General features: G+C 40.7%; 1 protein-coding gene across 12 annotated transcripts in view; it reads left to right on the top strand.

The window, feature by feature from the left end:
* LOC102963738 (CGRP receptor component) overlaps nt 1-26,314 on the top strand; it is a 61,058-nt gene that overhangs the window by 20,499 nt on the left and 14,245 nt on the right. For 7 of the 12 annotated variants that reach the window (XM_042971479.1, XM_042971489.1, XM_042971484.1 and 4 more), the window contains 2 exons: nt 19,237-19,294; nt 24,557-26,207. In XM_042971479.1, coding sequence (XP_042827413.1) covers nt 19,237-19,294; nt 24,557-24,703 — 205 coding nt within the window. In that variant the 3' untranslated portion in view covers nt 24,704-26,207. Of the gene's footprint in view, nt 1-259; nt 297-2,921; nt 2,950-3,185; nt 3,207-3,791; nt 3,889-19,236; nt 19,295-24,556; nt 26,208-26,314 lie in introns of those variants that run through there. The other 5 variants (XM_042971481.1, XM_042971482.1, XM_042971483.1 and 2 more) reach the window with 5 other exon arrangements.

Genomic DNA, 26,314 nt, shown 5'->3' with positions numbered 1-26,314 from the left:
TAAGAGATACTGGTCTATAGTTTTCTTGTGGTGTCTTTATCTGGCTTTAGTATCAGGGCAGTCTTGGCCTTATAAAATAGAAAGTGTTCTGTCTGCTTTAATATTTTAGAGGAGTTAGAAGATTCAGTGGGTTTTTTGTTGTTGTTGTTTATTTTTTTAATATTTGACACACTGTATTCTTTATTTATTTTAAGTAGGTTCCACGCCCAATGAGGGGCTTGCACTCACGACCCTGAGATCAAGGGTTGCATGCTGTACCAACTGAGCCAGCCAGGTGCCCCTGAGAAGATTTGGTGGTAATTCTTGGTTAAATGTTTGCTAGAATTCACCTGTGAAACCATCTTGTCCTGGACCTTTCTTTATTTGAGGTTTTAGATTATTCATTAAATCTCCCTACTACTTATAGTTCTGTTCAGATTTTTTATTTCTTCATCGAGTCTTGGTAAGTTGTGTCTAGGATCATATGTATGTATTTTTGAGGGAAGATTATTTACTTGTTACCCAAAGTCATTCTTGTTCTTTGATGTATTATAAGCTTTAAGCTTAGAAGCTTGTAATGTTTGTGGGGGGGGGGCGGTGGGGATCAGAGAAGATCTTCCTTATTAAAAGCCAGTATGAATTATATCGGATGAACCAGGGAAGTTTCACGTCTCTACCTTACATTCCATTTACACATTCCATTTATTGAGTCCATTTAATGTTCGTGCATTTAACACTCTCATTTAATTGTAATTTTCATAGCAGCCCAATGGACTGCTGTTACTGTATAGACTCTACTGCAAATGGGGATATTTGAGTTCGTTATTTCAGCTTTCTAGTTTAACTTTGTCCTTTTTGGCTGTCTTTGCTTTTGGTTCCTGAATGATAAAGTGCTGTTGTTATTCTACCTGTTACGATGAAATCACTTCATTCCAACTGATCTAAGTAAATCAGTCTGTCACCTCTTTGAGTTCTCATTTTTTTCTCCAAACTCTTTTAGTGGGGAGGCCAAAATGCAAGAAAGTAGACTTTGTGAGAGCACCTAACGATGCAGTCAGTTGAAATTATTCCTTTAGTCTAAATGCTTTTTGGCCATTACAACCTTTAATATTGATAAAACAGATTTGAAGCAGGTTGTGTTTACAATGAAAAGAGCAGAAGCTGAATCCTCACTGGTGTTGTGGCTTTATTGCCTGCCATTGGTACACAAATATTATGGTTAATATTTGTGGTGTTTGAAGTAGTCAGGGGTGCCTGGCCTTTTTTGGTAGCTGAAAATTATTTTAAGAAATACACAAAATCAGGGGGCCTGGGTAGCTCAGTCAGTTGAGCGGGCCAACTCTTGGTTTCGGCTTGGGTCATGATCTCATGGTTTGTGAGTTCAAGCCCCACCTTGGGCTTTGTGCTGATAGTGCGGAGCCTGCTTGGGATTCTCTCCCCTTCTCTCTGCCCCTTCCCTGCTCCTCATGCTCTCTCTGTGTCTCTCTCAAAATTAAAAAAAAAAAAAAAAAAAGTATTCATAACCAGATGGTTCAGAAATTGGAGTTTAGCTCTGAGAATAGACTAACTTCCAATGGAAATGTTTCTATAGAATATGAGGGAAAGGGAAGGTGAGAAGACAAAGTCTAAGTGTAGGAAAAGTAAGGCTTTGGCTATTTTATATAAACTGCCTCACTTAATCCTGACAGCCAACTCAGTGTTTTACTGATTACTCAGTAAATCTGAGTGTTTACTCAGATTAGTGGGCTGAGGTTGAGATAAGTTACATATGTGCCCCAGATCAGTCACAGAGTGAGTGGGACAGCTTACCCAAAGTTTCATGTTGTTTTTCTGAGAAAGCTAGTTAAGTGTGTGTATAAAGATAGTAGACCCAGTGAGCCCTGTGGTTGTCCTTGTTTGGGTGTTGAGAAGGAACTTTTTCTTCTGGGGAAAAATAACATAGCTACTCTTCCAACAGCCTGTCAAGAAAATTTTTCACTCCCAGAAATTTAGAGTAACACTGGATTCCTATAAATATTTCTTTTCAAATGATTTATCTTGTCATTAATATGTAAGCAATTCATGTGTATGGCAGATCAGTTTCATCACCCCCAGAAATTATCTCCTTATGTCTTTTGTAATTAATGCCTTTCCCTGTGCTCAGTGCTTGGCAGCTGATCTGTTTTTTTTTCCTATGAGTTTGCCCTTTCCAGAAATCATGTAAATGAAATAATATAGTATATAGCATTTTGAGTGTGTCTTCCTACATTTGCATACTGCATTTGTGCTTTATCCACATTGTTGTGCATTTATTCCGTTTTATTGCTAAGTAGTATTCCAGTGTATGGCTATACTGCAGTTTGTTTATTCACTCATCAATTGAAAGACATTTGAGATGTTTCCAGTTTTTGGCAATTATGCAGCTACTGTAAACACACCATCTGTGTTTTTGTGTGAGAATAAGTTTTAACTCTAAGAAACTGCCAAACTCTTTTCTAAAGTGACTGCACTATTCTGCATGCTCTCTATAGCCAATGTAAGAGAGTTCCACGAGTACTTCGTATTTTTAGTAATTTTTATTTTAGCTGTTTATATTGGTTTGAAGGGGTATCTCATTGTGGTTTTAATTACATTTTCTTGGTAATGAATGAGTGTTTTATTTTACATATCTTGGATGAAATGTCTATTTAAATATTTTGCCCATTATTTTGTTTTTATTACATAATTTTGACAGTTCTTTGTATATTCTGGATATAAGTCTTTTGTTCAGTATGTAATTTGCAGATATTCTGTCCAGTTTGTGGTTTGTCTTTTCATTCTCTTAACACTATCTCAGAACACAAGGTTTTGATGGAGTCAAATTTATCTATTCTTTCTTCTCTTATGCATCCTGCCTTTAATATTTTGTGTAAAAACTGCCATATCCAGGGTTACAAAGATTTTTCTCTTGTGTTTTCTTCTAGAAATGATCCATTTGAGTTGATTTTGAGGGTATGTTGTGAGATAAGCGTTGAGATTCAGTGTGTGTGTGTGTGTGTGTGTGTGTGTGCGCACGCTTGCGTGTGCGCCTGCAAATTTCAGTGTTTCAATAACATTTGTTGAAAAGACCACCCTTTCTTTGTTGAATTGCCTTTGCAGTTTTGTAAGTCATCTGTTGATACTGTCACTTCATTCTGTAATCTGTTCCATTGATCTATGTGTCTCTTCTTTTGCCAGTGTCACACTGTCTTAATCACTGAAGCTTTGTAGTAAGTGTTGAAATCAAATAGTATAAGTTCTTCAACTTCGTTCTTTTCAAAATTGTTTTGGCTTTTCTGGTTCCTTTGCCTTTTTATATAAATTTTCAAATCATCTTATTGATATCTAGAACAGATCCTGCTGAGATTCTGATTGGGATTGTATTACATGTATATATCAGTTTTGAGGGAGAATTGATATGAATATTGAGTCTTCCAATCCATGAAAACAGTGTATCTCTCCATTTATTTAGGAGTTTAATTTCTTTCATCACTGTTTTTGTGCTTCAGCATACAGGTTCTGCACAATTTATTAGATTATACCTATGTATTTAATAATTTTTGGTGCTATTTTAAATAACACTGATTTCTAGATGTTCATTGCTAATGTAGAGAAATACACCTGATTTGTCTGTATTGATCTTATGCTGTACAACCTTGCTAAATCCATTTACTAATACCAGGGGCTTTTTTATTTTTTAGCACGTTCCTTGTGATTGTTCTGTGTAGACAATCATGATATTTGTGGATACAGACTTTTATTTTTTTCAAATCATTTTGCCTTTATTTCTTTTTCCTGTCTCATGCTCTGGCTAGGACCATGATGTTGATGTATGATGTTGGACAGGAGTGATAAGAGCAGACATCCCTACCTTGTTCCTGATGTTATGGGAAGGCTTTCAGTTATTTACCAGTAAGTACGTTAGCTTAAGTTTTTCATGGATGCTCTTTACAGGTGTAGGAAGTTCAGTTTGGTGAGATTTTGTATCATGACTGGATATTGAATTTTGTCAGTTGCTTTTTCTGTGTCTGTTGAGGTGTTCATATGGTTCTTGTTCCTTAGTCTTTAAAAATGTGTCTTTTTGCTTTTTGGCTATATCTTTTCATATATTTTGCTGTAGGGATAGCAATCTATATACCTATTCGTTTACAGTCAGGATAAAGTTAGTATTTTATCACTGTCAGTAAACTATATGTAAGACTCTTAACTTCTCCCTTTTATGTTGTATTTATTATATCTACATCATTGAAATTAGTATTTAGCTGTGTTTCAACATTTACTTTATATACTTTTACATATTTTAAAGAATTTAGGAGGATAAAATAGTCTTTTATGTTTACCCAGAATTTTACCATTTATTTTGCTCTTTATTCATTTCTTCTTCTTTTTTTTTTTTTTTTTTTTTTAATGTCTGTTTTTGAGAGAGAGAGCACATGACAGGGGAGGAGCAGAGAGAGAAGGGGACAGAGAATCTGCAAGCGGGCTGTGTGCTGAGCTGTCAACACAGAGCCTGACACAGGCTCAAACTCACAAACCGTGAGATCATGACCTGAGCCCAAGTCGGACACCTAACCTACTGAGCCACCCAGGCACCCCATTCTTCATTCATTTCTGAAGTCCCATGTTTATTTCTCATCATTTACTTCAGCCTGAAGAACTTCCATTAACATTTCTTTTAGAACAAATCTGCTGCTACGAATTTTCTTAGTTTTCTTTCAATTGAGGATGTTATTTTCTTTCATTCCTGAAGGATAGTGTCATAGGTTAATTGGTCTTTTAGCACTTTAAAGATGTTATTTCAGTCTAACTATCACGATTTCTGATGAGTAATCTGTGGTCACGCAATGTGTAATGTGTTACTTTCCTCTAGCTGCTTTTAGTATTTTTTCTTTTCTCTGGTCTTCAAAAATCTGATTTTGATTTTTTTTTAAGTTTATCTTTGCTGAGCTTCTTGATTACATAAATTTTTGTTTCTTACCAAATTTGTAAGGCTTTGAACCATTATTTTGAAATATTTTTTTCTACCCCATTCTCTTTCTCTTTTCTTTCTGGAACTCCAAAGACAACTGTTAGAACTTTAATAATGGTTCTATAGGTTCCCAAGGCTCTGTTCTTTTTTTTTTTATGTTTATTTATTTTTGAGAGAGACAGAGTGTGAGTGGGGGAGGAGCAGAGAGAAAGGGAGACGCAGAATCTGAAGCAGGCTCCAGGCTCTCCACTGTCAGCACAGAGCCCAGCGCAGGGCTTGAACTCACGAATGGTGAGATCATGACCTGAGCTGAATTTGGATGTTCAATCGACTGAGCCACCCAGGTGCCCCACAAACTTTTTATTATTTCCCAAATAATCTATATGCTTGTCACTCTTAGCTCCTTAAGTGGAGTACGTCCAACCCTGTTGACACAAAAAGCTCTGGACAACAAAATACAAATAGGGGATCAGGACTGGGGAGAAAGAAAATGATGTATTGCTTTTCCTCTAGATCTACTTTGATTGTCACTTGCAGTTTCAGCTCCACTGCGCCTTGTCACATGACTGTATTTTCTTCTAACATGACTGTTGATCAGTAAAGACCACAGAGTAGTCCCATTCAGGGGAACCTTCTGCAGTGATAGAAATATACCTCTGGTCTGTCCTATACAGTAGCTTTTAGCCACTTGTAGCTGTTGCTCACTGGAAATGTGGCTTGTGCAAAGGAGGAACTGCATTTGTAGAGTCATTTAATTTTAATTAAATGTAGGTAGGAGTAGCCGTGTGTAGGCGGTGGCTGGCATTATAGCAGGATTCTCTCACAGAGAGTCGTGACACTGAGGCTTTTCTTTCCAGGAAGCAACTTTATTCCTGCCAGCACTGCTCAGTTGGGTTCGTACCCGAAGAACTGAGCCCCACGTGGCGTAGTTTTTTTTATATATTTTTTACTTCTTTGTCTCCCATATATGGTAACACACAAACATGCAGTCTGATTAAGTGGTCTGATGTTACAAGGTCGTGGGGGATGGTGTCACGTACGCATATAGCCAGGTTGCCTTGAGGTTTTTTTCCTTAGGGAGGGACCCTACCACATTCCCCCTTTTGATGCTGTTTTGGGTCAAAGAGCATCATCTTGGTTTAGAGGTTTATATTTTTATAACATCATTACATGAGTGGCTATCTTTTTTTTTTTTAATCATGGCCTTAGTGAGGCTGGAGAAAGAACGTACTACCAGGGGAGCTAATAAGCAAGGTAGGATTAAGCAACCTCCCAGAATTAGGAGGATAATTTTTATGAGAGTTTTGAATCCCCCAAAAGTTGAAAACCATTTTCCAAATAACTCCCTGGGGTTTTAACCGTTTCAGGTCTGGATGGGGACATGAACAATTCTTTTTATTTGATTTGTGATCTCTTTTATGACTTTTGTTTTCCTTATTTCTCTGTAGGCAGCAGTTGCATAGGTTAAACTTTTCCGTCAGAAGCAAGCAGGTAATCTAAGGCCAAGAGATTATGATAGATAGGGCTTTGTGTATTTTGGCTTGCTACTTGTCTCGTAAGTTAAGAGCTCTGGCAGTTTTATTGGTTATAATTTTTATAACTGCTTGTAGTCTAATTATGCAGTTTAGCATGTAAATGGGAGTGTGGTAGCCCAAGGACCCATCCTCTGCCCGGGTGGCAGGACCACAATACTGGATTATACGCTCAGGAGGCCATTTATCGTCTTTTTAATTGCCAGTTTGTAAGGCATGCTGCTTTTTTTTGGAGTCTCGCTGTCCCCATACACTTGGATTTCCAAATGTTTTTCTCTGGCAAGTGGGAGCAGGAAGAAAGATGGATGAATAGTTTCCAGCACACATGACCATGACCAGCCTGAGGGAAGTACTATATAGGCTGTCCTTTCATATATCTAGTATAGTCCACCTGGAGTTTGCCATTTGATGGCTGCGTTGACACTGTCCCAGGCCTCTCAGAGATGAGAGAAGTTAGACAAGGGGTGGGGATCTGTCTTAAGGTGATCTGGAGTCCCCCACCATGGGGTTTTCTGGCCAGTTGAGTTATAAAATCTTTGGCATAGGCATGTTAAGTTTTTAACAGAGATGACGATGAACTTTTTCCCCACCAGGCAAGACAGTTTTTCCCAATAATTGAGCTTTTGAGGAGCCAAACCCTGGTAGTAGGACTGGGGTATTTTGTTTTACTATAAGATTGGTGGGGATCTAAATTTTCTAGTCTCTTATGGCCATTGTTTCCCCATGTTGGTACCAACGAAGTATCCTATCCACAAAAGGAAGGTGAGTGCTAACAGAAAACTCTCACCACATTTTTAGCTGGCTGGAGCAGCCTTGGCCAAGCCTATGGCAAAGAGTAAAGCAAGGTGCCAGGGAAGGCTGCCTCACCCATGCTCTGATGTTCGTATCTCCAATGGCAAAGGAGGTGGAAACACGTGTCTCTGAATCCCGGACGTGAGCCCCCAAGTAATGGAGAAGGATTCTTGCACAGAGAGTTGTGACACCGAGGCTTTTCTTTCCAGGAAGCAACTTTATTCCTGTCGGCACCACCCAGTTGGGTTCATACCCGAATAAGTGAGCCCTAAACGCCATGTGGTGTGGTTGTTTTAATATATTTTTTACTTCTTTGTCTCCCATATATGGTAACACACAAACATGCAGTCTGATTAAGTGGTCTGATGGTACAAGATCATGAGGGATGTTGTCACGTATGCATATAGCCAGGTTGCCTTGAGGTTTTTTTTTCTTTCCTTAGGGAGGGGACCCTACCACAGCATGTTGGGCAGTGCCATTTTATAATACCTCCTTTTAATTGACTTCATCTCACAGGCATAGACAAAATTCAGTGTCCTTTACAAGTCCTTTGCTGAATGATTCTGAAGCTTGATACACTTAACTTTTCCTGGGGGAAAAGTGGAAAGGCCATCCTCCGATTCAGATCTCCTCTTATGCCACCTATATTCTCTCCAACCATCCTTTAGTGGCTGAGGGTGCTTCTGGCAACATTTCAACTCTTGTGTCATCAGGCCTTGTCTTTGAAACCTCAGAACTGAGAATCTGGTTTGCTGGATTCCCAGAAATGTCTTTCCCATCAGAGCAGCCATTTTAACCGAAATGAGTCCATTGACTGGATTCTTATTGAGAGGTGAGAGAGTCTGAGAATTTGGTGCCAAACACCTTTAGAAATTATGAAACCAGTGTCTTTCAAGTGTGATACAGGTAATGCCATGGTGAGTGAGATGATTTTAGGTGGTACAATAATATAGTTTGATGTACTATTTTAATTTCATTAGTTAAACTTAGTTTAATGTGTACTTTTAAATTAATATTTGCATGGTATATCATTCTCTATTTCCTTCATATTTTATGATGGTACTTATACTCACTCAATGATATAGTCTGGGAAATGGCATGGGGAAAGTAGATCACTTCACCCCTCCACCTCCCCGCCTCCCGCCCAATTTTTTGTTGTGGTAAAATACACATAACATAAAATTTACCATTTCAACCATTTTTAGATGTACAGTTTCGTGTATTAAATACATTCATAATATTGTGTAGCCATCACCACCATCAATCTTCATAACTCTTTTCATCTTGCAAAACTGAAATGCTATACTCATTAGACAGTAACTCCTGATTCCCCCAACCTCCTGCCTCAGCCACTGGTTTAACATCCTAAAATTATAACACTTTAATTTGAGTTTATACTAGTTTAACTTCAATAACATACAAAAATTCTGCTCCTTCCCCATCCTTTTCAGTTGCTGATAAAACAGAATCACATCTTTGTACATTATATGCCCCAAACATAAACTCATAAGTATTTTAAATCATCTTGAATTTTGTAGAAAGCAAAAAGTGGAGTTACAAACTGCTGTTACCATAATACTAGCCTTTATAATTGTCCATGTGTTTACCTTTATGAGGTTCTTTCATTGTTCATGCAGCTTTGATTTACTGTGTAGCCTTTCACTTCATACTGCACAACATTGTTGAGTGATTCTTCCAGGGTAAGTCTGGTTTACTTAGCATTTGTTTCACAGGAAATGTCTTAATTGTTTCTTCAGTTTTGAAGGATAGTTTTTCTGGATATAGGATTCTTACTTGAGAGTTCTTTTTGTTTTAGCACTTTGAATATTTTGGCCCACTGCCTTCTGGCCTTCAAAGTTTCTGATGAGAAATCAGCCCTCTCTGGCTTCAGGAAGCTGTATGCAAGCTGCTGCAGGAACGCTGATGCAGCCAATCCAGTAGAATTGGATTCTGAAATCCAAAATTAAGTTTACTTTCCAAGCCTTAGTCTGGAAGTTGTAAGCTTTTAACGGGCTCCAGAATTCCAAAATAGTTACATCAGACAGATCCTACCAGTACAGGTGTTGTCTAGATGGGGAGACAGATTCCTGGTACCTTCTTAGAATCATCTCTGTTCTTTTTCTTTTTTTCTTTTTTTTTTTTAATTGAGGCTTTATATTTTTACATCACTTTTAGGTTAACAGCAAAATTAAGGGGAAGATACAGAGATTTCCCATATACCCCTTCCTCAACAGGTGCATAGCCTCCCTCCCATTATCAACATCCCCCATCAGATTGGTAAATATGTTACAATCGATGAACCTCCATTGACACATCAATATCACCTAAAGTCCATAGTTTACATTGGGGTTCACTCTAAGAGTTACACATTCTGTGTGTTTGGACAAATGTATAATGACTTGTATCCACTGTTGCAGTGTCATATAGAGTGTTTTCACTGACCTAGAAATCCCCTGTGCTCCACCTATTAATCCCTCCCTCCCCACACATAACCCCTGGTAACCACTGTTCTTTTTACTGTCAGAAATGTAGTTTTGCTTTCAGAATGTCATGTAGTTGGAATCATACAGTATATAGTTTTTTTCAGATTGTCTTCTTTCACTTAGTAACATGCATTTTAAACTTCCTCCATGTCTTTTTATGGTTTCAAAGCTCATTTCTCTATAACAGTGAATAATATTCCATTGTCTGAATGTACCACAGTTTGTGTATCCATTACCCACTAAAAGACATCTTGGTTGCTTCCAAGTTTGGGCAGTTATCCAAAAATCCTGGTATAAACATTTGTGTGCAGAGTTTTTTGCCGATGCAAGTTTTCAGCTCCTTTGGGTAAATACCAAGGAGTGCAGTGGATTGATGGCAAGAATACGGCTAACCAAGACTGTCTTCCAAAATGGCTGTATCTTCATCCTCACCATCAATGAAAGAGTTTCTCTTGGCTCCAGTCCTCACCAGCATTTGATTGTTAGTGTTATGTTAGTGTTCTGGTGATATTAGTGTTCTGGATTTTGGCCATTCTAATTAGATGTGTAATGTCTCATTTTAACTTGCATTTCCTTAATGACATAATGTGGAGCATCTTTTTGCATGCTTCTTTGCCATCTCTGAATCTTTTTGATGAGGTATTTGTTCAGGTCTTAGCCATTTTTCAATTGTGTTTTCTTATTAAGTTTTAAGAATTTGTTGTATGTTTTGGACATCAGTACTTTATCCTGTCTTTTGTAAATATTTTCTCCTAGTCTGTGGTTTGTTTTCTCATTTTTCTGATGTTGTGTTTCACAGAGCGAATGTTTTTATTTAATTTTAATGAAGTCCAGTTTATTAATTATTTCTTTCATGGATCGTGCCTTTGGTGTTTTAGCTGAAAAGTCTTCACCAAATTCAAGATCATCTAGGTTTTTTGCTGCGTTATCTTCTAGGACTGTTTATAGTTTTGCATTTTACATTTAGATCTAGTTGTCTATAGACTGTTTTTGTCTAGCTGGTGGAGAGGCAGATTCCTGGTTCTTCCCGCTCTGCCATTTTCCCTGAATCCTCTCTGTTCAGTTTCTTTTTTTCCTTTCCCTCTCCCTCTTTGTTGTTCAAACAAGATACTTCATACTGATCTAAGTTCACAGACTCTTGTGTCATCTCCATTTTGTTACTAAGCCCAGCCAGCAAATTTTTTATTTCATGCATTATGTTTTTTAGTTCTAAAATTACTGTTTGTTTATTATTTATAATTTTTGTCTCCTGAGGACTTCTAATATTCCATTCATTTTAAGAATATTATTATAATAGTTACTTTAAAGTCTTTGATAATTCCAGTGTATGGGTTATTATAGGTTTGGTATCTGTTGATTATCTTTTCCCTTGAGAATGAGTTGTATTTTCTTCTCATTGAGGTAATTTTCTATTATATCCTGGACTTTTTGAATATCATATTGTTTAGACTCTGGGTCCTGTTAAAAGCCTCTGGGTAATGTTGTTTTTTTTGTTGTTGTTTCTTTTAGCAGTCCATCAACCCAGTTAGGTTCACACCTCAAGTCTCTTGCCTTCCATGGGTGAGGATTTCAGTGTCAGTTTAGTTTTTAAAACCTTTGATCTGCTGCTTTAGATCTTTTTTGCAAATGAGACGAGTGGTGGTTTAACTTGTTCACTCCTCAGTGAAGAGCTGAGGCTGAACCTAGGGTTTGTGCTGATGAATGTTCAAACTTAGGAGAATCCCCTTCTCTAGGTCACTTCTCTGGCATTGCCGCCATACTCTCTGACCTACTTGAGCCCCCTCTTTTGGTTCTCTGGCCACAGTACTGGATTTCTCTCAAAGTTTTAGCTGCCCACATACAGTTGTTACTGGTGTTACTTTTGGGGCAAAACAGGGAGAAATAAAGAGGAAGGAAGGGGAGATATTAGTTGGCACTCTGGATCATTGGGACTCTCCTCCTGGCTACCTTCGCTGCCAGGCCTCCCTGAGGAGTTGCCCTTGTGTTGTGAATTTCAGATTACTAGGTTGCAGGGGCCCCTTTTTCCAGTCTTATGGCTGGAAAGATGGAATTTCTCTTGGAGTTTCAGCTGCTTGTGGAGCTACTGCCATAGTTCTGAGGATCAAGGCTGTGAAAGAAAAGAGAAAACAAAGCGGAAGAAACTCACATCCACCCGCCACACCAGCTAGCCCTTCAAGTTTTGTTTCTCTGCCTGGTCCACCTACTTCTGTATACTTTTCCGAGTCCTTAGGTTATTCCTTTTGTAGTCTGTCCTGTTGTTTTTTTTTTTTTTTTTTTTTTTCTTTTTCATTTTTTGTTATGATCAGCAGAAAGATTGGCTTTAGTGGTCTCACTCTATCTTGTCTATAACACAAGTCCTGATTATTGATTTTTAAGATCTCTTCTTAGCTGCTTATCAGTCTGGTGTGTTGTTTCCCCATCCCTACATCTTTTCTGCTACAAAAATGTACCTGGCTACCATTTGACATACCCATAAATGAGGTGCCTGGCTGGCTCAGTAGAGCATGTGCCTTTTGATCTCGGGGTCATGAATGCAAGAGTTGGGCATAGAGTTTAATCTTTAAAAAAAAGAAAGAAACGCACAAATGGGAATTGTCTTGCAAGCTGATTCATGATTGGACATAATCTATGTAAATTTAAAACAGATTGTAATATTCAGAGAAGTGTCTTTTTTCCATTTGTGATCCTAAATTGGATTTATAAATTCCTTTGTGACCTTTTGGTGCCTGCCTTTCATTAAATGGTTTATTATTGGGGCAAATCATGTGCCAGGGTTTTTGCATAGGTTATCAATGACTGCAAGAAGCAAAAGCTGCAGGCAGTGTTGTTCTACAAACAACCAGTAGAGGGGGCTGGCAGGCTTCTTTCTCTGTAGCTGGGGCTTGACTCCTGGAGACAGTAACCAACCATTGCAGCCCTTTGGCTTTCATTGGCCTCAGTACTTAGGGCTCAGAGGGTTGCTTGCCATATGCCGTGGAGACCTGGACTATCTTATGCTAGCCAGGGTGGTTTAAGACAAGAATCACATTTGTAACAGAAACTGCTTAAGTGCTTTTTAATCCTTACATCTGCATATTCTCTAGTAGAGTTTTTCTCTACTCTTCTCTCAGGGAGAGGAGATTCAAGAGAATAGCCTTGAATTGTCAAGTTCTCATGGTCCAAAACTGAGCTTTATTAATTTAAATACCTCCACTACTAGAGTCCTTGGGGACATAGAAGGAACTATGTTTTATTTTACTTCATAGCTTTATTCAGCAAAATGGTAGTAGTGAGACTCAACTTGAAGTCACTTTAAAACCAAGTCCTATGTTATTTTCTTTTTTTCTTTTTTTTTATTTTTTAGTGTTTATTTTTGAGAGAGAGAAACAGAGTGCGAGTGGGGAGGGCAAGAGAGACAGGGAGACACAGAATCCGAAGCAGTCTCCGGGCACTGAGCTGTCAGCACAGAGCCTGATGCAGGGCTCAAACCCTTGAACTGCGAGATCATGCCTTGAGCCAAAGTTGGACGCTTAACCGACTGAACCACCGAGGTGTCCCAAGTCCTATGTTGTTTTCTATAGCATGGTTACCCCACCCAAAGCATTTGGTTCCTTAATAATTTAATTTTTGCTTGAGGCATTTAGTTCTTTTTTAAATTTTTTTATTAAAAAATTTTTCTTCAATGTTTATTTTTGAAAGAGAGAGAGAGTGGGGGAGGGGCAGAGAGAAGAAGACACAGAATCTGAAGCAGGTTCTAGGCTCTGAGCTGTCAGCATAGAGCCCGACGTGGGACTCGAAGTCATGGACCATGAGATCATGACCTGAGCCAAAGTCGGACGCTTAACTGACCGAGGCTCCCCGAAGCGCCTGGCTTGCAGCCCCAGGTCTCATCCTGAGATTCTCTCCCTAAGATGTACAGCTATGTCTGCCAGGAATAGAAGAAGAACTTGCCATTGAGACTCAGCTTAGGTAGGTTTGTAAATAACTTTGAGTCCCTAAAAGGAACTCTTCTGTACACAGATTACTCTTGGTGTTTGGCAATGTATTTGGGAAATGTACTTCTGGCCAGCAAAGCTGAGAGTAGATGGATGGGTTGTCAGGTTTCCCTAGTTTCTGGAGTTAGCTTATCTGCTTTCAAAGCATGAAATCCTGCCCCAGGTCTTCCCAGTGATCAACAGTTTTCACTTCTTCTGAAAGTCAGACCTGCCTTAGCTCTTTCTTTAATTATCCTCTATCTACATCGATCTCATGGCAGCTTTGTCTCTGTTTTGGGGGATACAAAGATGAATGCAATATAAGGCATAGTAGGGATGACCCTCAGGTTTCTGGACTGGGTGTTTGCTTCTTTACCAAAGTGAAAAGTACAGAGAATGGAGCTGGTTTGTTGGGAAGGACAGACCACTTTGGGATGTGCTGAGCTTGAAATGTGTCTGAGGGGTTTAGGTGGAGATGTCTAGGTGGCATTTGGTTACAGAGATCTGGAGCTCAGATCACATAACGTGAAAACACGGACTTATTGGCTAAAGTCTATAGTAGGGGACACGATTATGAGGTTTGGATGAGGAACTCAGTAAGCGGTCAGGTGAAAAATGGCACCATGGAAATGTTACAGAAGAAAAAACCTAGAAAGAGATGAAGAAGGAATAGTCAGACATGAGAATCAGAAAAGAATGGTGTCGTGGAAGCTGCAGAGGTAGATAATTTTAAGGAGGGAGTGATCAACCATGCTAGATATGGCAGAGACAAGGTCGGAGAAGCGTCCCCTAGAGTTGTCAATATGGAGGTCATCAGGCCCTTTAGCAAGAACAGTTTTGGTGATCAGTTGGGACAGGAGCTAAAGTGCCATGAGTTGAAAAGTGAAGGGGAGAAAGTAGAGACAATAAAAACTGGCTTGGTGATGATGTGAGGGGGATGTTTGTAACCCCCATCCCTTCACACTGGAACCTGTAGTGAGTGTGGTTCTGTGGTTTTGCTCCTGCAGTGTTCAGCTCTTTGGATGTAGGAGCAGAGAACTCGCTTGGTTGGTTTTTTTTTTTTTTTTTCCCGCTTGGTTGGTTTAACTCCACTTCTGCTTCACTGAGAAAATTATCCAAAATTAACTCCTGTCCCTTCAGACCCCCTCAAATTTGCTTTTTCTTTTCCACATTGCTGCGGTGTCAGTGGAACGTGAGCCCCTTTGCTGAGACTTTCAACTTTGTTTTTCCCTTTCACTCCTATAATTTTGGTCTCTCCTTATGCTTATCTCCTTAGCTGGCAAACATGTTCTGGGGCCCCCCAGAACCTACCCTTCTCAGGCTGTAACTGCTTTTTTACTTCCACCTGTCAAGAGGTTATTTTGGTCTGTGATGTGGGGCAGAACCAGACCCGTGGCTGTTGTGAACAGCAGAGGTCAGTCTCTAACAGCCAGCTAATCTGTGCAGCCTCGTGGGAATCGAGCGTGGCCTCAGACCTTGCGTTCTCCTCAGGCTGCACCTGTAGTGATGCTTCATCTGACTACTCGGAGCTGTGTTGTTTGAGCTTTGTGCATCCAGGAGCTGCTGCAGTCCCCACTACATCAGCTGCTTTTCCTGACCACACTGTGGCTTTTGGCCCTTTAGGTTCCACAGCCCCTGTGGCTTATTATCCGCTTGCTCCCATCTGTCTGCCTGATTCAACAATGCCGGTGGAAGGAGCATATTTTGCAGGTACCAGATTCAGAGCTGGGGCTGCTCTGGCAACATTCCTCCTCCACCCCCAGGATGCCTTCCCAGTGCTGCTCAGACTTCTTCATGGTGGCATAAATGGTGGCTCCAGCATCTGGTGAGGAACCAGTCCACTGCTATGCCAGGAAAGACAGCACAGATCATATGAACCTCATGTTTCACTTTAGACACATGTTGGGTGCTCAAACTTTTGGGCACTTTTCAGATTCAGTCAGAGAGCACTTAATGGTAGCGGTACCTCCGTGAAGCATTTTGATGTAGAGGAGGTAGCCATTCATAAAAAAACATGGGTAAAGCAGCCCTAAGGATCTTCCTTACATTCCTCTGGAGTTATACGGTATCATGCTGGTCTTTGCTTTTAGTAATGATCTACCAAATTAGGTTTGCAGGGAACTTTCATCTTCCTGAGAATTAAAGTTGCCAAATTACTCTGATTGGTCTTTCGTCTCCTTTAAGTCTTTGATTTATACTACATGTTATAAATGAAACGTGTTAGTTGTCTGACTTTGCCTTTCCATCCTTTGCTCCCCATCCCACCCTCAAACCTAGTCTTTCATTCCCTCCTGCCCATCTCCATTGAATCAGTGTTGTAGAACAGAAAGCCAGTCGGGCTAACTTCCTTCTCTCTTGCACATGTCACTTGCCATCTTTTAACTGGTCTTTCACAAGGATCCTCTGAAAAACCCTCTGTGCCCCAAGCACAGACTCCATTGCTTTTACTTTTGCATCTGCCTCTTGGACCCTCGTCATATCATCAGACACAGACCAAATCTGAATTTGCTTTGGTGCCAGAAGAGCTGAGGTTCGTTTGAACAAAGAATATCAATACGAACTGTACTGAAAACAACAGTTCGTTTAAAATCTGAGGGGCAGTGGAGAGGATGCCTTTCAAAAGCCTAATAGCTTTCAAGTCAAATATAGGGGAGTTTTCAGATCAAAATTTGGTTCCCATTTGTTGTTAGATTGCCTGATGCTGCCACTCATGGCTCCCAAAAATTTCTAAGCTGCATTAACGGGGTCATTATCGTAAATGCCTCACTTCCAAGTGACTTGATTCTGGTGAAATCTCATTAGGATTAAGAATGTTTGAATTGTGGGGCGCCTGGGTGGCTCAGTCTGTAGAGCATCCGACTTCGGCTCAGGTCATGATCTTGTGGTCTGTGAGGTCGAGCCCCGCATCGGGCTCTGTGCTGACAGCTCAGAGCCTGGAGCCTGCTTCATGTTCTATGTCCTCCCTCCCTCTCTGCCCCTCCCCCACTCATGCTGTCTCTCTCTGTTTCTCAAAAATAAATAAACATTAAAAAAAAAGAATGTTTGAATTGTTAATATTTTGTGTTTTGTTTTCTGAGATTGGGTTTTATTTTAGCTTACAATTTCAGTTCATCTAAATTTTGTGTTCTGTACATGTGATGTTTGACTATCCATTATTATGGAAATTCTCAGTGTGGTGTGCTTTCCTTGTGGATTTTTTTATATTAAAAACGTAAGATAAAGACCGTTTTTGAAGATTTTAATAAAGTGATGACACCACATTAAAAAAAAGTTTATCTTCTCCACAGTTACTCCTCAGCCCCCATAATCCAGTTGTCATCATGATCGTCATTCCACCAAACTCCTTGCACAGGCCACCAGTGCCCTCTTTTTTTGGCAAATCCAGTGGCTTGTATACAGTCAACCTACTTTCCCCGTCTTCAGTATGTGACATTGTTGCTAATACCCTCTTCCTGGAACTTTTCCCTAACACCACTCTCCTAGGTTTTCTTTGTCTCTGCTCCTCCCTCCCCTCCTCCCCTCCTCCCCTCCTCCACCTCCTTCCCCACCTTCTTCCCCTGACTGTTGAACAGAGGCTTTATGGTGCCCTGTCCTGGGTCTTCACTTACTCTGTAGTTAGTTGATCTCTGCCTGTGATACCCACTCCCATGGTTTTGCCTAACTCCTTGCTAATATGTCCAGCTCTGGTCTTTTTCTTTAGTTCTAGATCACACTAAGAACTAAAACTAGACAAACAGCTGGACCGAGACCTCTTTGTTCTTCCAAAACCACACAAACTCAATTCAGATTTCAAGTAATATATTTTTGCCAAACAGGCTAAGAACATGACAATGAACCCTGACTCTTCTCTTTCCTTCACCCTGCTCTCACCCAGCTAAGGCAGTTGTCGGATCCTGTTGACTATACCTCGGGGTGACCAGAGCATCTCACAAGCCCAGCCTCTCATTGCCAGCCTTGCTGCCGCTACCCAAGTTTATGGCCTCTTATTCTCACCTGGAGCGTATCACTTCTTTCCTTGATTCTTCCCAGTGTCCAGAGTCATATTCAGCCTGTTGGTAGTTGAATCCCCATGTCGTCTTGTCCTGGATGACTCAGCCTCGTGTCCCACAGCCTCTCAAGCCACCATTTCCTAAAATTCCATAATTTTTGTTCTTCTGGCTATTTACTTATGCTGTTCCTGCCCTGCCTGGCCATTTCTTCTCATCACATGCCTAGAAAACCTTTCAGGGCCCAGGATGAGGGTTTTCTCCCATGTGAAGTCATCTTCGAGTCTAGAATAAATGTTGAGGGATTATGAGGAGTAGAACTTAACTACAAGTGCCTTAATGATGACTGCCATTTGTGGGGAAATTGCTGTGTGACAATCATCATTTTGAATACTGAATACTAGAAGCAGATGGTTAAGAACACGAGCTTTGATGGCAGAGTCCCAGCTCTGCCATTCACTAGCTGTGTAACCTTGGGCAAGTTATTTACCATCTCAGCCTCTATTAAGTCTGAGGGTTCAATGTGCTTGCCATATGGGAAGTAAGCAATAAATGGTAGCTGCTGGCACTATAAACGGAAAGATGTTCATCCCTCCTAACCCCCTGGCGAGATATTAAGTTCTATTGTCATTCCTGTTTTACAGATGGTGAGACCGAGGCTTAGGGAGGTTGGGTAATGTGCTGCTTCTCCAAATGTGGCTGTGGGCATGTGGCTTATTCATCTGTTTATTTCACAATGTCTTTAAGCTCAATAAATATTTACAGAGTTGAATTGAAAGATGAATCTGGAGCTCCTGAGTCAGATTGAGAGGGAAATTTAGAAATTGTCACCTACAGAGGGGTGGTAATTGAAGCTGTTCTTTTTTCTTTTAAGTCCTATCACCTTTGAGACTCCACACATTTCAACCACCTCTTTACCAATGAGCCAGCTGTTGCCTTGTAACAGGAGATAATTATTACCATCAACTGTTACTTACGGTTTTTGTTAAAATTGGCTTGTATTTGTCTTCTTTCCCCAACTGAATTGTAAACTCCTTGTGGTCAGAGGACTGTACCTTATACTACTGTGCATTAAACCCTGTTCCCTCCTAGCCCTGTTTTTTGTTTCTAAGATAACAAGTCAAATCTGACATTTAATATTAATCTCAAAAATGAATTCTCAGGCATTTTTAAGTGATACCGACCAACCAAGGTTATTTTATTAATCTTTCTTTACTTTCTGTTATCTGGATTAAGAAAACATTATTTTCTTCACATTTTCCAGATAAAATTTATTAAAACTGCACCTCTGCTATTTGTTACATTTCTTTCAGTCCACACCCCTGTGATCTTTAGGATTCTAATACACATTTGTATCCTCCCAAAAGTCTCCGACATAGGCTCTCCTATTCCCATTCTCTCATTTTACAGTTGAAGAAACGGAGGGCCAAGTTCCAGGTGGTTCTCCCATTTGTTATCTGACACAGTGTTCTCTAAACAGCTTGGTCAAGACTCAAGATTTTGAGGGGAATAAGTTTTAAATGCTTTGTACTTTTCTTTTGACAGAGCTGAAAAGCTTCAGCTGCTGAACCACAGGCCTATGACTGCTGTTGAGATCCAGCTGGTGAGTGAAGGAGGCCTGAACGTGAGAGGATTGATTTCTGGGTCTGAGAGGGAGGAAGGGTGATAAAGGCTGAGAACGGACAAGACTGGAACTGCCATTTCTTGAAAAGACTGCCCAAATACCCTATTTTATAAGTGAAAGGAGACCTCACCAGTTGGATCCTACTTAGTATGGACTTGGTGAAAGTAGAAGACTGGACGAAATTTAATTCTTTCCTTCGGGTTTGGGCCTGTGACTTGGCAGCTCTTTGTCTCCCTTGATGTCCTACCCCATTCTGACCACTGTTTTCCTGTAGGAGTTATTGCCAACCAGATGTTGCATAAAAACAATAGACTCACCATGACTCTGGCAGGATTTCTCTTCCCCGACTCCCACCCTTCGATCCCACTCTTCCTGTTTCTGTTCTTGGTTCACGGAGCACATGTGTACCTTCCCCACATGCGCTCTTTCTCTCTCAGCCTCCTGGCCCAGTCTCCCAAGCCAGAAGCCTAGAAGACATTCTTTCCCTTTGATTCCATATGCACTTTGTCCCCAGGTTCCATTGCTCCTGTCTTGTTCTCTCTTCTCTCCCTCCGGCGCTGTGTTAATTTCTGTCATTTCTCAGTGCGGCTCTTGGAGTTGTTCTCTCATCTTCCCTGCCTCAGCGTGCCCCCTCCAACCCACCTTCTACATCACTGTTGTTTTTTTTTTTTTTTTTAACTTTTTTTTTTTTTAATTTTATTTTTTGAGACAGGGAGAGACAGAGCATGAACAGGGGAGGGTCAGAGAGAGGGAGACACAGAATCTGAAACAGGCTCCAGGCTCTGAGCTGTCAGCACAGAGCCCGACCCAGGGCTCGAACTCACGGACCGCGAGATCATGACCTGAGCTGAAGTCGGCCGCTTAACCGACTGAGCCACCCAGGCGCCCCTCTGCATCACTGTTAAAACCACACACTTGATCATCTTGTTTCCCTGCATAAGATCATTCATTGGAGCTTCATCACGTGCACTGTCTGCACAGCAATCACAGTATCAAGCTCTAGAATTATGCAAGGCAGCCAGAGTAGAAGCCACACGTGGTATAAGGAGAATGTGAAAATGAGGCCCAGTGAGACAAACCGCGTGGTTGCTGTATTAATTGGTGTGCGGGGGCAGTTTCCCTCTCCTGTAGAGGGCAGAGAGGATCGTTAAGCTACAACTATTAGGCCATTTAACTGCCAGTAAAAAAAACAAAACAAAAAAACCTGATTGGAGAATTAACAAATAGGAACAAAGGAGTTTGCAGAGTCAGTTTTAGAAGTACTTACCTTTGTCAGATTTGCTTCAGAAAAGTGTGGAAGAAAGTAGCCAGAAATGCCTATGATGTTTAGATTGCTTTAAAAGAACCTTATTTTTAAAGGGTCATGGGTTATTTAATTTTGGACTAAAACTTTTATTGACTTCCCAGTGTTGTTTCTGTCCTTGAAAATGCACCCAAAATTAAATTAGAAAAATTCCTTCCATAAAGGGTGACTTTCTGGGGGAACTGGCCTTTAGGCTAAAAAGAGATCTTTTTTTTTTTTTTTTTTGTACCCTTATTCTGGTGCTTTCGACTATGTTGGAGATTCAGCTTAGAAAAGAACAAACAAATCAGCAAGAAACTAATCCGTGTCCCTCTGGGTTAAAGATCACATGTCGTGTCTCCTCCAACTTTAATCAGCAACATATGTTATTCATGGCTTAATGACAGATGGAGAGAGAAGATGAGGAGGGTTAGCGTGACCTCATCTCAGAGCCAGTAGAAAGCTCTATCATTACTTGGGACGATTAGCTGTTATTGAGAGTGCCTGCTATATGCCGGGGCTTTGTGTAGGCCACCTTTAACACCCTCACCGTAGTCTTGGCTAACGAGCGGCTAATTGGGTCTGATTCAGAAGGCTTACTTTTTCCTCCAAGCCATATGCTTTTACAGGGTGAGAAGAAAGATGTGTGTGGCATCCACTCAAATGTTTATTCTCTTCTTTTCACAGATAGGTAGTAGGTCTTGATAAAAACTATGTATATTTCCCAGCGGTTGGACCATTTTGTAGCCAGATTTTCCCCAGCCTGGAATTTGGCCACAAAGGGTACAAAAACATTTACCACGGCTTGTAGCAGTATCTCTTCTCACAAGAGGAGGATAAGAAATGAGGTCTTCACACCGAGTGGAAAGTGCAAAGGACTTGAGAATTTCTCCGCATTAACTTTACAGCCATTTATTCTCCCTGCATCCAGAAGTAATGTCAGCATCCACCATTTGTTAGTATTCAGGTTTGGAGGCTGAGGCTTCTTTTAGTTATACCTCAGCCATAGTTTGTTGTGATCCTCAGATCCACAGACCTGCTGTCTGTGAGGAAATGAGGAAGCCACCAGCTTCTGTGATTTCTGCCATGCCCTGGTGTGTACATTTATTCAGGGCAGTTTGTGAGCTCTCTAGACTGAAGACAGGACAGGGAACCCCGTGACCTCATAGGCCACTATCCTGAACAACACTATCATATAAGTCTGTTAAAAGGTAGGGATTATAAAATGTTTTGGAATATATAAAATTTTATGGCTTATGAAACACTGTAATATATGTTCTCTTTTAGTCCTTACTGTTGGTGTTACTTTCATTTCACATTAGAGAATAATTGAAATTTACAGAGGTTAAGTGAACTTTTCTGGGTCAAAGAGCTAGAAGTATCTGTAGTTACTAGATTTTAGTTGTTTTGGGGAAAGTAGGAAGTTAGACTTGGCAGCTTAGAATGAGAAACAACCATTTTTGGAGTATAGCAGCCCAGTTTGACAGCCCCTAGGGAATTGATATGGTCTTTGTGATAAAAATTTATTGCTGACCCATCTGCAAATACTTTGGTTTTTGACATTTCTTTTGCCTTTATATTCCGAACAATTTGAAACCTTGAGTGTTGGAGAATATTGAGATCGTTCTTTGTATTTCTTTATTTGGGCTCAGTTTCTTCTGTGTTGGGAAGAAAAGGTGAGGAGTAATACAGTTAATATCATTTTACCTTAGTGATCCAAGAAGGCTTAGTAAATTTTTGGTGTCTGCAAGTTTCTTTTTTGTGTATATGTATTTCATTTTGCTTAATGAAGTTTAGGTTTTCTTCCTGTGACTAGGAATCTTGGTTTGAAAAGGAAAGTTCCTGACCCTGAGGGTTTGTGTGCTGATGAAAGCTTCTACTCTTGGCAAACTTGGCAAAATTTGAAAGCTCATTAGCCCTGTTGTCATGAACATGCCTAGTAGACACCCGATCATTGTTGTATCTGCCAAATCCAGAGACAGGGACGTAAGAAGGTGCCTTGTTCAAGTCTTCTCTCTTTGGTTTTCTAAAGATGAAGGCCTCTCAGAGGTCATATAACTAAAACTAAACTCAAACCAGTGGATTCTAGTTTGCATCTCTGAGAGAGGAAATGATAGAAACCTCCTACTGGAGGGCATGGTGTTCCAGAAAGAGGTGGAATTCAAAGTCAAAAGACCTTGCACTATTTACTGTGAGACCCAGATCAGGTTTTGTTTATAATGCTAAGCCTCTACTTACTCATCTGTAAATTGTCCTGACTTTATGGACCACATGTTTGAGAAGCTCTGGTGGCAGTGATTCTGGGAAAGGCCCTGTACAAATACTGGTGGGAGGCTGTCCCTGTTCTGAGACTAGTCTAAATCCTCTTTCCCATTCCCCTGAGGCAGGTAGCAGTTCATAATTAACCACCTACACTAATTTATAAATTTGGAGACATTCTTCTCTCAGCTGGAGATCATCTTTTCTTAGAATTGAATAATCAAATCCGATATATCCCATTTCTTCCTCCTTCATATTTTGGAGACAGTCTATGTTAGATTATTTCCTTTCATGTCCTAATTTTGCATGTCTGGTTTAAAAAATAGGATTCTGGGGATTGTTTCTTGTTCAGTAGAGGTTACATTTTACAGAGCCTTTTAATCTTTAGGAAATGGTCATTTTATTTGACAGCATGATGGGAAGTAGCCCCATTGGTTCACTCAGGATCTTCTCCACCCTAGAACACCCAGGACTATTCTCTAGTTATAGAAGCATTATAGAAACAACGATGTTTTTCCACGAGTTTGTAGTATGATCTTGGACACATCACCTGGCTTTATTAGCTTCTGTACTGTTGTCAATAAAGTCCGGCAGTCAGACCGAAATCCTTTTCAGGATTGTAAGCCCTGCCGGTCATCTTGCTTTACTTAAATCTGCTAGGATTTCTTTCTTGAATTCCTCTTGGTCTTAGTTGCCAAATTTCAGAGATTGCTGTGGGGAAATGCCACAGAACAGAACCCTGGACACCTTTAGCTGTTTGTGATTGACAGCTAGTGCCACTATGTGAACATGGTTAAGACTGCCTATGTATTGCTGTTAAAAACACTGTTGACTATGTTTGTATTCATTAATATCATTCATTAATATATTGAGAACTAGAGGGGAGGCTAATAAAACTGGCTCAGAATTGTGGACCATCTGTGTGTAGATTTCCGGGACACGTCAAACTGGGCTTTAAGTGGACCTTTAGTGGAGCGGCGGGGGATTGTTTCCCAGCCGTCACTCATCAGACTGTTGTTCCACATTCCAGGAGATGACCAGGACCACGTGGTGTGTGCTTGATTGATTGTAGGTGTTCGTGTTGGGGAGGCCCAGCATGGGGCTCTCATTCTGCCCTTTGCCATATTGTTGTGAAGGCTGAAAGAAATAACAGATATGAAGTGCTATGTGCAGCGCCAGGCACATGAGCTCCCTGAAGAGCTGTTAGTGGTGGTGGGAGTGGGGATGAGAAAAAGTAGATAAACCATTTGGCACACAGTGGGCAATCATCAAATGAGTTGTTGATACAATTCATAAGTCACAGCGGTGCTTATTGTGAAATACAAAAGTATATAAAGTGCCATTTCACTCCCCAGGGGTGTGTTTTCTTTGCACATACAACATATTCATGTGTGCATGTGGATGGGTAGAGAACTGTTAGGGTTTTCTGTTTCTTTGAAGAAAAATGCTAACCTGCAACTTGCTTTTTACATTGACCCATTTTGAGCCATCACATGGGAATTGGATCTGGCTTCTCCCCTCTGTTGGAGCCAGGGTGGAGAGGACCTGGAGACCTGAGGGGGGCTCAGGAGCCAGGCCTAGAGCTGTGTGTGCCAGAGGCCAGCAGACTGGGAACAGCATGGGTGGAGGAGGGCAGGAGTGGACCCCGCCTGTGCAGCTCCTCCATAAATAACCCCTGGAGGTTTTCTTTTCTTCTGCAGATAGTAGAAGAGAGTGAAGAACGGCTCACGGAGGAGCAGATCGAAGCCCTCCTCCACACCGTCACAAGCATTCTGCCTGCGGGGCCAGAGGCTGAACAGAAGAAAAATACGGATGACGTGACAATGGATGAAGAGGACCCAGCATAAGAGGAGCACAGCTGGCCCAACCACCTCATGAAGCTGAAAGGCCCAGCAGCCATTTCCCAGACACTCAGAGGATTGTTCATTTGGTTGTACCCTCTATCCCAGCAGGCCTGATTTCATGGTTAGTTGGATAAATCACAAAAATAAGCTAAAAAGAAGTACTTGTGCCTCTGGGAGATGAAACATGGTGAAGACAGGCTGAGGTTGTCAGGGCAGAGAGCTAAAGAGAGGAGGACAGAGCCAAAGAGGACAATGACTGTGGAACCCTCTGTGGTCAAAATATTTCTTCTGTGGCCTTTGCCACAGTTGTGGGAAGGCCCCCATACACAGCTGGTAAAGTACTTTGTGTTGCCTTTGATGGGCTGTGTCCTAATTAGTTTCATCTGCTTCCCTAGGAGCTTCCCAAGCAGGGGCTCTGAGCACTGTTGGGATGAGAGCAGAGTTAAGAGAATCCCGTTAGATGACTAGAAACTCCCAGAGCAGCAGATAGTTGCTTTAGGTTAAAATGAGCCACTGAACTTGGCTTACCTCAGAGGAATCTTTTCCTTGAGAACATTGGAGATAAGAGAACAGCCTGGCCAACCCTTGATCGGGTCTGAAGGCTTGTTTCCTTTGCTGGCAGGGGTGGTGTTTACCAGCTCACACTATTCAGTCTTAAATGTTAGGGTACCGACCGGCCCATTCCAGTTGAAAAGCGGCACTCCAGACTGAATGACAGCTCAGCAGAAGAACAGCATTGGCCGCCTTTCTAATGACCTTCAGTTTCCTGCCCTGAGACAGGAGCCCTGAGTAGACACCTTTGTGTCAAGTCTGGGTGAACTTCATTTGCATGATGGGCAAATTGTCTGCATCTTTTGAAAGGGGTCAGTTATATAGGTCTTCATGGATAAAATATGGAGAAACCGGAGGTTGGTTCCTAAGAATTTGAATTTGTTAGCTGTTGCAAGGGTGTATCAGTTTTTTAATTTAAAATATTAGGATAATTACCATGTGAAGAACTTACTGATACTGAGGCTTTGGAGAGTTCAGTAGCTCCAGATGTGTGGTTGCCCTAATCCTAGGAATGTTGCTGAAAATTAATTTTCCACATTCGCTCTGCTCCTGACTTGGGGAAGAAAATGCCCACAGACACTAATTTTCCAAATTGGTACTTATTTTGTTGTGAGATTACATATTTTCAGTGCTGCTGTTAACTGGATGATTTCCCACCCCCTTGCAATTTCCAGGTTATTTCAACCTCCCTACCACCCCTGCCAGTTGCACTCATGTCTTTCTTAACCTTATCATCTGAGGATCACCTGAGATGTGTTTACAGGCAAAACTGGAATTCACAGGGCATTTATATTTAAGTCTCTTGTCTGTATTGGGAATTTTACCAGGAATTGTTGATTTTTCTTGTCAAGGCATCACATGGGTACCTATGCCACTGTTTCATTTTAACTGTGAGTGTGTTTGATGTATTTTTTAAATGGATTAACCTAATTAATAATAAATTGTTTCCAAGTGACCACCAATTTTTGGTATTTTTATAAATCTCTTAAGAGTTTGTTTTGCCATGGATAGAAAGTGAAATCTGACTTGAAAGCTAAAATGTGTGATTTTTTTGTTAAAAAA

The sequence above is a fragment of the Panthera tigris genome, chromosome E3, assembly GCF_018350195.1.
Source record: "Panthera tigris isolate Pti1 chromosome E3, P.tigris_Pti1_mat1.1, whole genome shotgun sequence".
In the NCBI taxonomy this organism is placed as follows: domain Eukaryota; kingdom Metazoa; phylum Chordata; class Mammalia; order Carnivora; family Felidae; genus Panthera; species Panthera tigris.
This window is presented reverse-complemented; position numbering and strand designations above follow the sequence as displayed.